This window comes from Schistocerca nitens, chromosome 7 (assembly GCF_023898315.1).
Source record: "Schistocerca nitens isolate TAMUIC-IGC-003100 chromosome 7, iqSchNite1.1, whole genome shotgun sequence".
NCBI classification, from domain to species: domain Eukaryota; kingdom Metazoa; phylum Arthropoda; class Insecta; order Orthoptera; family Acrididae; genus Schistocerca; species Schistocerca nitens.
Window position 1 is genome coordinate 153,347,058 of NC_064620.1, and position 13,695 is coordinate 153,360,752.

The 13,695-nt window shown below is 40.9% G+C and overlaps 1 protein-coding gene across 1 annotated transcript in view; it reads left to right on the top strand.

Moving 5' to 3' along the window:
- The window catches only part of LOC126195315 (sodium-dependent noradrenaline transporter-like), a 453,210-nt gene that overhangs the window by 97,582 nt on the left and 341,933 nt on the right, over positions 1-13,695 (top strand). The window contains exon 2 of the mRNA XM_049933875.1: positions 8,704-8,835. Coding sequence (XP_049789832.1) covers positions 8,730-8,835 — 106 coding nt within the window. The 5' untranslated portion in view covers positions 8,704-8,729. The remainder of the gene's footprint in view (positions 1-8,703; positions 8,836-13,695) is intronic.

Genomic DNA, 13,695 nt, shown 5'->3' on the forward strand with positions numbered 1-13,695 from the left:
AAATCCAATAAACCTATAACATTCATTTGAGAACGAAACTAAAAGCAAAGCACACGGCGACATACAGCTCACCATATTACTCTGAAGTGTGCTGCTCAAAAATCTCCCACGTTGTTCACTGGACAAACGTCCGAATAAATGTTAACATGGTGAGATGGAAACAGTGACAAGCAAAGAGTGAGCACGTCTATCACACCGAAGACTAGCCGAGAACAAGAGTAGAACACCTCATGTGCGGCGAGCTCACTAGAGTTCAAAATCTTTAGCATCCCAGAAGAGATCAGTTCCTTCCCGAACTAGCGAAGAGGCACTGCTCTCGTATTTGGCAGTCGACCCACTGGTCGATACCCTGACCAGACAAACGACAAACACAACGCGTATTCCAGATTCAAAAGGAATGAAGAGGAGCTCCATATTTACTGGCCACCTTCCATCGCTCCGTCTTGAGACAGTGAAACTAGGAGTGGACAGTTAACGATTTGTGTTTCGTGTTCAGTAATGCATCACTATTAAATTAATTTTCCCCCTGTTATTGTGCATTTACATAAGCTGGCTCTACCAATCATTGTTCCACTCAGATCGAGTTCCCCTTTAAAATTGTTGTTGTTGTTGTGGTCTTCAGTCCTGAGACTGGTTTGATACAGCTCTCCATGCTACCCTATCCTGTGCAAGCTTCTTCATCTCCCAGTACTTACTGCAACCCACATCCTTCTGAATCTGCTTAGTGTATTCAACTCTTGGTCTCCCTCTACAATTTTTGCCCTCCATGCTGCCCTCCAATGCTAAATTTGTGATCCCTTAATGCCTCAGAACATGTCCTACTAACCAGTCCCTCCTTTTTGTCAAGTTGTGCCACATACTCCTCTTCTCCCCAATTCTATTCAATACCTCATCATTAGTTATGTGATCTACCCATCTAATCTTCAGCATTTTTCTGTAGCACCACATTTCGAAATGTCAGTCTACATTTTATATCCTCTCTACTTCGACCATCGTCAGTTATTTTGCTTCCCCAAATAGCAAAACTCCTTTACTACTTTAAGTGTCTCATTTCCTAATCTAATTCCCTCAGCGTCACCCGACTTAATTCGACCACATTCCATTATCCTCGTTTTGCTTTTGTTGATGTTCATCTTATATCCTCCTTTCAAGACACTGTCCATTCCGTTCAACTGCTCTTCCAAGTCCTTTGCTGTCTCTGATAGAATTACAAAGTTATCGGCAAACCTCAGAGTTTTTATTTCTTCTCCATGGATTTTAATACCTACTCCGAATTTTTCTTCTGTTTCCTTTACTGCTTGCTCAATATACAGATTGAATAGCATCAGGGAGAGGCTACAACCCTGTCTCACTCCCTTCCCAACCACTGCTTCATTTCTGAACTGTAGAAGAAATTTGCTGTCACATATATGGAGAGTATGGTGGCGCAATGCTCTCTTACTAACTGCAGCTGTCTTTTAGTTCCAGCCTCAGAGATGGTACGGAATATTTAGACATTCTTGGAACTATATGGTAACGAGTCTTAAGAGCAGATAAAATTGATTTGGTTGTAGATTTACTGAGATCAACGTTCTGTGATCATTGAAGGTAAATACGCCATCGTTTGCATTTCAGGAGGGTGTGCTCACCGTACTTGTCTTGGAATATCTGAAGATCATCACTTTTAAGTGATACTTGCAATGGGACGTATTACGAGAAAAGCAAGTGGCCTACTACTGATCCCTGTGGAACCCCTGATATAGAAACTGTCCATTGTTACATGTTAGATATATATATATGTTACCAGTACGTCAGAAAATGGGCTGATAGTTTCACAAGAACATCAACGAAAGTGACAGTGTGGAAGTTCTGTTCAGTTCTAAAAAGCACATAGTAATTACAGGACATTCGTCAATTTTCCCAGAGCAGAAGTCAGTCTACAGTTTTTGCGAAGGCCTGATCATTATTCCTCAAGGAAATCACCAGAAAGAGACATTGCATCACTCACGACTGTAAGGTAAACTGTTCTTCTTGCATTCTTGCATGGGATACTATTGGGCAAAACCAGAAAGAAGCAATCAGGAGGACGTCGCTTCAAATCCCCATCCGGGTACCGAGGTTCAGGTTTTCTGTGATTTCCCTAAAATCGCTTAATGCAAATGCCACAATGGTTGTTTCTAAATGACATGGCCGATTTCCTTCCATATGCAGTCTCTAATTTATTTATTTATTTATTTATTATTGTGTTCCATAGATCCTTGATGCGAATGTATCGCTAGGATGTAGAACATCTCAGTTACAGTAATAATCATATTTAAATGGCTATGAGGCTTACAAACTAAATCATATATAAACAAATACATGAGGTTCAAGTGTTTGCACAACAACACAGGTTGAAGTAGTAATAATGATTACACAAACAAATTATATGTCTTACATTCTAATGCATAAAAAAAGCATTCTGTCATTAACTGATATTCCAGTGCTACATAGTCAGTTCTTATAGGAATGTTGTAAACATTAAACACATTGTACTAATTGTTACACACTGTCAAAAAATTCCTGTAAAGAATAGAAAGATCTATTCAAAAGATAAAGTTTCAGCTGTTTTTTGAGTTTAGTCATATTCCCAATGATTGATTAACATGAAACGGAAGTTTATTGTATACTTTTATGCTTGAATAACCCACTCCTTTCTGTACACGCTGAGATTTTTTATATCTTCGTGAAGATCATGTTTAATTCTTGTTTCGTGATCATGATATTCACTGTTTGTTTTATAAATTGTATGATCATTGTTCACACAGCACATTAGTGAAAAAATATACTGAGATGTCATGGTGAGAATCGCGATTTGCTTGAATAAGTTCCTGCAAGAGCATCTGGGGTGCACTCTAGCCAGAATTCTGATGATTCTTTTGTGTAGAATGAAGGCTTTGTTTGCTTGTGACTGGTTGTCCCAAAATATGTCATATGTCATAAGCGAATGGAAATATGCTATGCATGCATCTTTAATTGTGTCCTAGTAACAAACTGACGAAATTTAACTAATGGCAAACGCTGCGTCTTTCACATAGGTCATTGATGTGAACTGATCAGTTTAGATTGTTGTTTATGCATAATCCCATAAATCTGTCAGACTCTACTCTCAGCATTTCCCTGTCACACATTTTTTTCAATGTTTTCCTGTTTTTTATTTGCTGTTTGAAACTGAATGAACTGAGTCTTGCTAACCTTGAGTGACAGACAATTTGGAATGACCCAATCTAGAGCTTCTTTGAATGCAGGAGTTGGTTGACAAATAAGAAAATGGGATTTCAGTTGAAGTACCCTTTTGGAATCCAAATTGATTTTTAATAAAGGTTTTACTTTTATTAAAATGATCCATGATTCTTTTGAACATTTATTTCTCTAGGATTTGAGAGAGACTTCCTAACAACAGAATTGGCGAGTAGTTGGAAACATCAGCTTTATCACCCCTTTTGAACAGTGATTCCACAATTTCGTATTTGAGTCTGTTAGGGACAGTACCTTCATTTATGGTCTCATGTGACAGAGAATTTCATGAATAAATTTGCAGTAATGCTTCAGTATTCTGATAGATATGTTATCCACAACCAGTGAAATTTTTATTTTTCATTTGCCTTATTACCTTCTCAATCTCTTCGGTTGTAATATTGGGTACATGCATCTGACTAATTTTGTTCTTCACTGGTTTTTGTAGAAGGCTCACTGCTTCGACTCTAGACTCTTTACAACCAATTTGATCTGCTACTGTCAAAATGGATATTGAAGATATTGTCAACTATATCACCTTCATTTACTATGCTTCAATTATGACACAGTTCGATATTGTCTGTGTCTCCTGTAATTTTTCCTATCTCCCTTTTGAACCCTTCCAAACAGTTTTTATTTTATTAATTGAATTTTTGATTTCAGATTTAATAAACATGTTCCTGGAATTTTTAAAGACTCTCTTTAGGATGCTACAGCATAATTTGTAGTGTTCCCAATCCTGAGGTTTCTTAGAATTTCTGTGTAAGACAAACCATTCTCTTTGTTTTACAGGATGTTTTGATTCCCTTAGTGAGCCATTGTCTCCTATAATCACTCATATTGGTATTTTTTTTTAAATTGGGAATTACAGCTTCAGAAATGGTAACGAATTCATTCAGGAATATGTTAAATTTATCATTGACGTCTTTAACGTCATATACTGTTTCCCTTTCCAACTGCTACAAATGTCTACTGAAGGCTTCCAGATTCTCAATATTAATTAGTGTAAAAGCTCTTTTGGTAAAACTACTCTTGTAAGCTGGGCTTACATCATACATTTTAACAACTGACCATTATGGTCGGAAAGACCATTCAAGGTTCGTGTTACACAGATGTCATCAATTCCGTTATTTTCTACAAAAATATTGTCAATCAGACTTACGCAGCTCTCAGTCACCCTTGTGGGAATGTCAACAACTGTTCTCAGATTAAAAGAGCTCATTACATTCTAAAAATCTGTTCTATCATTACTACAGGAAATTTACATTTAAAACGTAAAGCGTGATTATTTCTTTGTTTTTTGAGAAAGTGCGAGTTAAAAGTGATTCTGTTTGCTTGAGGGATATACTAATCTTTCCTGAGTGTGCTCAGTAAACAGTAATTACGTAAACAGGTAGGGTGTTAACGTTGAGTTCAATGCAGGAAGCCTCAAAACTTTAATCTAAACAATAATTTTTTATATCTACAGCTTGTACACTATATTATTTTTAACATATATTATTGTCCACCTTCATCCATTGGTTGAAATGGTTCAAATGGCTCTGAGCACTATGGGACTCAACTGCTGTGGTCATAAGTCCCCTAGAACTTAGAACTACTTAAACCTAACTAACCTAAGGACATCACACACATCCATGCCCGAGGCAGGATTCGAACCTGCGACCGTAGCAGTCGCACGGTTCCGGACTGCGCGCCTAGAACCGCGAGACCACCGCGGCCGGCCCTTCATCCATTGTATTTCTAGTATAATGAGCTGCTAGGTTGTACTTATATAGTACCAGCATTTCAATCCTTTCCGTCAAATGATAGTCACTAAAACATTACACATAGGCATTTTTTTTGCATCATTGTCATTAATGCAAACAGACAACTGGTCCAGTTTGTTTCTTAGATCCATTCTATTCTGATGAAAAATACAAAGTTTGTCTTTTCATAAACTCTTTGTTCTGATGTCACTGTTTTGTTGTAAACTGAAATTAGATATTACAGGCAGAGTACCTACAGATTTTTGACTTAAATTACTCCTGGAACTGAGGCTGGGTATCAAAAACCCTGTAGAGTTGTGCATTTCCTGGTTCTCGTGCTTCTTCTGCTTGCCTCTGTTACTGCTGATGATGGTGGAGACAGATCAGGTGGAGCAGGATCTTTCACTGCTGCAGATTGTGGAGGGACTAAGACTAATGTAGCGTCTTGAGCCACTGATGGAAGGGCAACCGTAGATGACCTCGTTGTCGACGGAGCGTTAAACGTTCCTTCCTTTCTTCATTCCTTCCTTCAGAAGCATATGCCTGTTAACATATATTCTGAAACAAAAAGTTGTTGAGATAATACCCTTCTGTCTAAGATAGCCGCCTATAGAACACCAATGATGTTGCCACGTTGTATACACCAGTTCTCTCGCAACCACCGAAGTAAAGCCACATCAGATCCGGTCAATACGTCGATAGGTAACCGCCGGGGACACATGGTGCTATTGGCTCAGGGACACATTAAGTCTCCGAAGTTTTGTCCAATTGAAAAACATGCACCAGGACGTTGAGCCATACGACATTATTGTTACTACCTATAGGCCGTGTTCATATTCCTGCAGACTTTAAGGAATAACAGCTCATGCGAACAGACGTGGCTGTATCTACATCTATATACATACTCCGTAAGCCATTGTACAGCATGTGGTGGAGTTTACGTCGTACTGATATTATAGATCTTTCCTGTTCCATTCACGTACGGAGCGAGGGAAAAATGGCTGTTCGTATGCCACTTGAATATCTCTTAGCTCATTCTCATGAACCATACGTCAGATATATGTTGGTCGCAACATAATGTTCTCATCACATTCATGAACAAAGGTTCTGTAAATTTACTCAACAGGGATTCGTGAGAACTGTCATGTCTCTTCTAAGGACTATCAATTAGATTTCCCGAGAATTTCTGTTACACTTACGCTGCCCTCAAATATTTCATATGGATAGGACACACGTTTCTGTAATGTATTACTGTTTTAGATAAAAATGGTATGCAGCAATGCTTTTAAATACCGCCATAGGCTTAAATTCAAAATGAACGGGAATGGCATACTGTTTGACTTTATCATTGTCGTAATGCTCTTTCATATGAGGCGAATGTCTTCTTTCAACGATAGCTCGAGGACATCTGCCTTCGTATGTGTCATTATTGTGTTAATTATTTCGCGTCAGCAGTGTACAAAATGTGAGCAATGTACTATGTGTCCTTAACGCTCAATACTGTACATACGCAATGGCGGAGTATGTAACATCTATAAATACAAAGACTGACATCGCCACCAATGTCAGTGAAGCAAGCACAGACACGAATACACTGACGGAAAACAATTCGCAGCACCAGAAAATAACTAGTGTAGAGTAATGAAATTTCAAAAAAATGGTTCAAATGGCTCTGAGCACTATGGGACTTAACATCTGTGGTCATCAGTCCCCTAGAACTTAGAACTACTTAAACCTAACCTAGGGACATCACACACATCCATGCCCGAGGCAGGATTCGAACCTGCGACCGTAGCGGTCACGCGGTTCCACACTGAAGCGCCTAGAACCGCACGGCCACACTGGCCGGCATGTCTATATAATATAATTAAGTGATTATCACTGCAATATCGCAGGTTCATATAGGCGCCAGGTAATTCATTGCAAATATGAAATGCTGGTCCATTAATGCCTGGTGTAACCGCCATAATATTGAATGCAAGCATGCAAACGTGCATGTATTGTGTCGTACAGATGCCAGATGTCAGTTTGTGGGACGAATTTCAATGCCTGTTGCACTTGGTCGGTCAGTACAGGTACGATTAATGCTCTTTGTGCACTGTGCTGAAGTAGTCCGATGATGTCCCATATGTGCTCGATTTGAGCCTGATCTGTTGATCGAGCAGGGCAAGGCAACATGTCGACATTCTGTAGAGCATGTTGAGTTACGACAGTGGTATGTGGACGAGCGTTATCCAGTTGGAACACACCCTCTGCAATGCCATTCATGAATGGCAGCACAACAATCAAAGCACCAGACTGACGTACAAATTTGCAGTTTGGGCGCGTGGGATAACCACGAGAGTGCTCCTGATGTCAAATGAAATCGCACCCCAGAACATAACTTCAGGTGTAGGTTGTAATGATTCTTTATTTACGTAATCATTACGGCACTCCAACCCCAGTTCTCGATACCAGTAATATCGTACTGCTTTTCTGCGAAGTAACAGACATATTTTTGTGACAATATTCACATTTGGTTTTATTAATGTATAGGTACTCCGATGTATCGATATATTACATTGATATGGTTCTTGTGAGACTGTCATAATCTTTGACTTACTTGTAACCGTTTTGGCGCGAATGCGCACAGAGCAGTCTTTGTTTCATTTTGCAGAAGTTAAGTTATTTCGCTTTGTAAAAGAACAGTCAAGTGTTGTGTTTTGTTAAAGTGAAAATTAAATATATGTATGAAGATTGATACAAAACTGTTTTCTTGATATGCGACACTTAAGAAGAAGTATATGTGAATTTACAAGAAGTTTAATAAAAATGTGGATCGTGAACACCAAGTCAAAAATTATTTCTACCATACCATTGTTCTAATCTGGGATTGTTTGATCATTAAGAATTTCCCGAAAAACGCATTTGTTAGGTCTTCAAATATTGCTAAAATACAGATCTGGACCTTCTAGCAGTCAAAGTGGAATCACCCTAGAATCGACAAGATGAGCCATAAGATGAGCCATAACATCGTCGACGAAATCTACGTAGGAATCCATTCAAGATAAGTGCCAAAATTAATGACTTTTTTACAGTGACTTCATTATTTCCATTCTGACGATACCATCCACAGTCAATAACTTTGTTGTTGCCCGATAAAGCGAACATATGCTGCGTGAGCAACATTATTAATCTGATTTCTAACCTACTTTGCAAGTGGTGGTATTGTTAGAAGGTCCAAATCGCTTTCAAGCCCTCAACTGGTCTCTTAACGAACACACAGCCGTAATTGGCACCGAAACAGAACCAGCATTCATCAGAAACACAACATACTGCCAACCTGCCCTCCAATGAGCTCTCGCTTGACACCACTGAAGTTGCAAACGGTGATGGTTCGGGGTCAGTGGAATACACACTACATGTAGTCTAGCTCGGAGCTGTCTTGGAACTAACCGATTTATAACAGTTTGTTGTGCTGCTCAAATTTCTGCTGCAACCAGTATGAAACGAGAATTGAACTTCACCAGGAAAAAAGCCTATACGACCGAGTACTTATTTCCAGGCACACGTTTACAGGATCTTTTTATCGTTTTCACATTGTTAAGCACTCATATCCTGGGGTCGATAATGTGAGACTGACATTCGCCTCGCTGTATCCCCTATTTTTTGTGGACAGTGTACTTTCCAGCAAGTGTGACAGTTCGGCGGCTGTTTGCCACAGGGGCGTTCCTGGTGCCGTACTCGCTGATGCTGGTGTTCGGCGCCGTTCCTCTCTTCTACATGGAGCTCATCCTGGGCCAGTACAACCGCCAGGGGCCCATCAGCGTCTGGAGGATCTGCCCGCTCTTCAAGGGTGAGTGCCAGCGAGCTAACCTACAACTCTTATACAGATTATTTGTCGCCTCTAGGACACCTTATGTGCAAGGCGTTTCACGTAGAATATAACTACTGTGTGAAGCGTCATGACGTGAACAAAAAGGAAGCAGGTTACACGTGTGCTGGATGCCAGCGCGGACCCACATGAAACAGCCATGTTACCTAACGAACTGCACTGAGTTGCAGTTAGGTTGCAACATCGACGACAGCTGGCAGGAGTCGGCTGGCTAGCCAAAATGGACAGGACACTCTTGTTCCCGTTTTGGCACGGCTGGTGGCCATATCGCTACATTGCGGGACCAACAGTCCACACACACCAACTTATCTGCACTCTTTCTCAAACGATTTTAAAGTAACTATTCGGAAAAAATTGCATCTTGTAACATTTCGAAGCTCTGTGGCAAACGGCCTGCCTTTTCGTTAATGATCATGGATACTGTGACACTTCGAGGTTAGTAACTTAATGATGAAATTCTAATAGACCACTGTTGTGTTGGCAGAAGAGCCAACACCGAGTTACTATTGGAGGCCGAAATGCACGCGTTTTAGCTCACGGAGACTGACGTGAGGAGGGAAGAACTATACTGACGTGAGGTCTGGAACATGACAAGGAATTAGAATTCGGAAAGCGGACGTAATTAATTTGGTACTTAACTTTAATCCATTAATGATGAACGTCGCTCTTGACGGTACATGATTTACAATATTATCTGTTCAGAATAGTAACTGAATATGGTGCCTTGCTAGGTCGTAGCAAATGACGTAGCTGAAGGCTTTGCTAAACTGTCGTCTCGGCAAATGAGAGCGTATGTAGACAGTGAACCATCGCTAGCAAAGTCGGCTGTCCAACTGGGGCGAGTGCTAGGGAGTCTCTCTAGACTAGACCTGCCGTGTGGCGGCGCTCGGTCTGCGATCACTGATAGTGACGACACGCGGGTCCGACGTATACTAACGGACCGCGGCCGATTTAAAGTCTACCACCTAGCAAGTGTGGTGTCTGGCGGTGACACCACAACCACAATGAAAAATACAAGTCTCTGTGAGTTTTTATTGACTGTATATTAGGTCACACATTGATGAGAAGTAGCTAAGACAGGGAATTCATCTTTACATGTAGCTGGAGATCTGTAAGTACCTCCAATCTCAAGATAATGGATTTAAGTAGTACCCCAGAAGCTGCTTTTACTCAAATTACGTGCTTATGGATTACCGTCTCAGTTATGTGACTGGATACGCTATTTCCTGTCAGAGAGGTCACAGTTCATAGTAAATGACGGAAAGTCATAGAGTAAAACAGAAGTGATTTCTTGGAATAAATGATGACTAACTGACAACCTCAGCTGCCGACAGGTGTTGTTGTTATACCTCAATGTGGACAGCTGAAAATGTGTGCCCCGACCGGGACCCGAACCCGGGATCTCCTGCTTACATGGCAGACGCTCTATCCATCTGAGCCACCGAGGTCACAGATGAATAGCGCGACTGCAGGGAATTATCCCTTGCACGCTTCCCGTGAGACTCACATTCCCAACTGTCCACAATTCTACATATGTATTGTACCTTATAGACATTTGCCCACCCACTCATTACTCGCGCACGCTTTGGCGATTCCCGTAAGAGTTTGGGCAACCTGTGCGCATTCGCACAGACGAAGGTCAATGGCTGGGTAGCCTTTAACTATATATATATATATGAAGACAGAAACTTGTTCTCGAAAGAAATGTCTATAAGGTACCATACATATGTAGAATTGTGGACAGTTGGGAATGTGAGTCTCACGGGAAGCGTGCAAGGGATAAGTCCCTGCAGTCGCGCTATTCATCTGTGTCCTCGGTGGCTCAGATGGATAGAGCGTCTGCCATGTAAGCAGGAGATCCCGGGTTCGGGTCCCGGTCGGGGCACACATTTTCAGCTGTCCACATCGAGGTATAACAACAACACCTGTCGGCAGCTGAGGTTGTCAGTTAGTCATCATTTATTCCAGGGAAAAGCTGCACGGTCATCAACAGTAACTGTTCTTTCGAGAACAAGTTACTGTCTTCATATATGAAGTGATTTCTGGCGTTCCCCAAGGTTTTGATATAGGTCCTGTGCTGTTTCTTGCCTATATAAACGATTAGATTCTTTGCAAATGATGCTATCGTTTATCGTCTAGTAAAGTCATCAGAAGATCAAAACCAACTGCAAAACGATTTAGATAAGATATCTCTATGGTGATAGAATTGGCAATTGACCCTAAACAACGAAAAGTGTGAGGTCATCCAAATAAGTGCAAAAAGGAATCCGTTGAACTTCGGTTACGTGACAAATCAATCAAATCTAGAGACAGTAATTTCAACTAAATACCTACGAATTACCATTACAAACTCCTTGAATCGGAAAGAATACATAAAAAATGTTGCCGAGAAGGCGAACCATACAAGACGTTTTATGGGCTGAACACATAGAAGAAGATGCAACAGATCTACTAAAGAGACAGTTTACGCTGCGCTTGTGCGCCCTCTTTTGCAGTACTCCTCCACGGCGTGGGATCCTTACTAGATAGGACTAACGGGAGTACATTGAGAAAGTTCAAAGAAGGGCAGCATACTTTGTACTATCGAGAAATAGTGGACAGGGTGTTATGGACATGATACAAGATTTGGGGTGGACATTATTAAAAGAAAGGCGTAAGAGCGTTTCTGGTTGCGGCGGGATCATCTCAGGAAATTTCAGTCACCAAATTTCTCCTGCGGATGTGAAAATCTTTTGTCAACGCCGACCTACATAGCGAGAAACGATCATCATAATAAAATAAATCAGAGCTCTCACGGAAAGATACATGTTTTCTTTTTCCCGGGCACTGTTAGAGAGTGGAATAATAGAGAGTTATTGTAAACGTGGCTCAATGAACCCTCTACTAAGCACTTAACTGTTAATTACAGATTAGCCATGTAGATGCAGATGTAGTGCACAAACACATGGACAGATCAAAATGAGCGTGGACAATTCATAACATCCATTTTATCTCAACAACCATTGCAGATATTAAAAAAAATGGTTCAAATGGCTCTGAGCGCTATGGGACTTAACAGCTGAGGTCATCAGTCCCCTACGACTTAGAACTACTTAAAGCTAACTAACCTAAGGACATCACACACATCCATGCCCGAGGCAGGATTCGAAACTGCGACCGTAGCGGTCGCGCGATTCCAGATTGAAGTGCCTAGAACCGCTCGGCCACCTCGGCCCGCCATTGCAGATATCGAAATAGGTTTTTGACAAATGATTCCAAGTAATGAAAAAGAGTTTTTTTTGGCATAGGTAACTGGTATGGGTTAGCACCAACACAAGTAGAAGAAATTACAGAAGACCAATCGATAAATTGAGGAGTGGAGGATGGCCATAAACATCTGTTTCACTACGAGTTTCTTAGATACGGAGAAAATATAGGGTTGGTGAAGGATTCCGAAAATTTTGGGAGAACCAAGGAAACTTAAACGTTGATTTTAACTCTAATTCTCCCAAATGCGAATCCAGTTTGTTACCTCACTGTCAGCTCACTTGGTCGCCGAAAGACTGTATGAGAAGGGATGGATAGAGGAACTGGGATGTTCGCGATTCGTTTATTTTCGATCCGGAGACCAACTTAATTAATGTCGGTAAAACATCTCTCAAAATGCGACATGAAATTAAGCTTTACTGCGAGGCTGAGCGGAATTGCCAGCGACGTAGTACGTAAACGAACTGCTGTTTCCTGCAAGAAATTGTCAATCAGTAGCGTAAAAGTCACCACAGATCTCGGTTCAGCGAGCTATGAATTGAGAGTATGAGTGAATTGAAAGTATGAGTGAGAGGTGATCTGTTCCTTTGTGACAGCGGCAGCTGATAATTTTAGTGGTAAGTGTGTCACAACTACAAGCTACATTTCTTTTAGCAAACTTAGGCATGGCCCCGTGGGGATACAGCGACCTTTGTAATCAATATTCAGACCAGAGGAAAAGTCTATTATCGCAGCTCAAAAAAATGCGAATACGTGCCCCTTTATTTAAAAGACTGACTGAAATGTGGGTTATCATCTGCCTCGTTCTACCTTTCTCAGCACCTTTAAAAATTTTGGCATGCAAACATATTCGTGCTCTTTTTAACGTGCAACTCACCTGTAACTCCCACAAGCTCGCCTAACTGTAATTCACTTTAAACCATTCATTAGTCTATCGCTGTAAGTCGCTCATGCCCATCCACAACCACTTGCCCATTCTCATTCACTCATTCAGCCTAATTTTTAATCAATATATCTTTTTATCTTTCTAACTGCCACTGCGTCACAGCCACAGTCTCTTTCGTTCTGTCCAACTGCTAGTGTCTTCTCTCACTGACAGTCTCCTTCTTGCTCTCTCTCTTATTGCTACTACCTTATTCATTTCTTCCAAAAACTGCTATCTATTCTCACCGTCATTATCTTTCCATTCCTCGTTGATATTGCCATAGACTCTCTCTCTCATTATCACCGCCTCTCACCACATCCACTTTCTCCTTCTCTGTACTCCTCTCGCACTGGAATTGTCACCTTCACTCTCCTCCTAGAACTGTTCTATCACTGTCAACTACGTTCCACTGTCATTGTGTCCGTCTGTTTCTCTCACACTGCCATTGTCTTCTTCGCTCTTTCTGTAGCACAACCACTGACTACCATCTTACTGTATTTATTACATCTTTTCCATTTTCACTGTCTGCTTCTCTCTCAGCACACAAAAGGCCAAATATGTTTGCATGACAACATTTTTGGAAAAATTTTAAAGGTGCTGTGGATAGAAGAATGAGGCACCCCGGTACCCCACTTCTCAGAGTCTTTTAA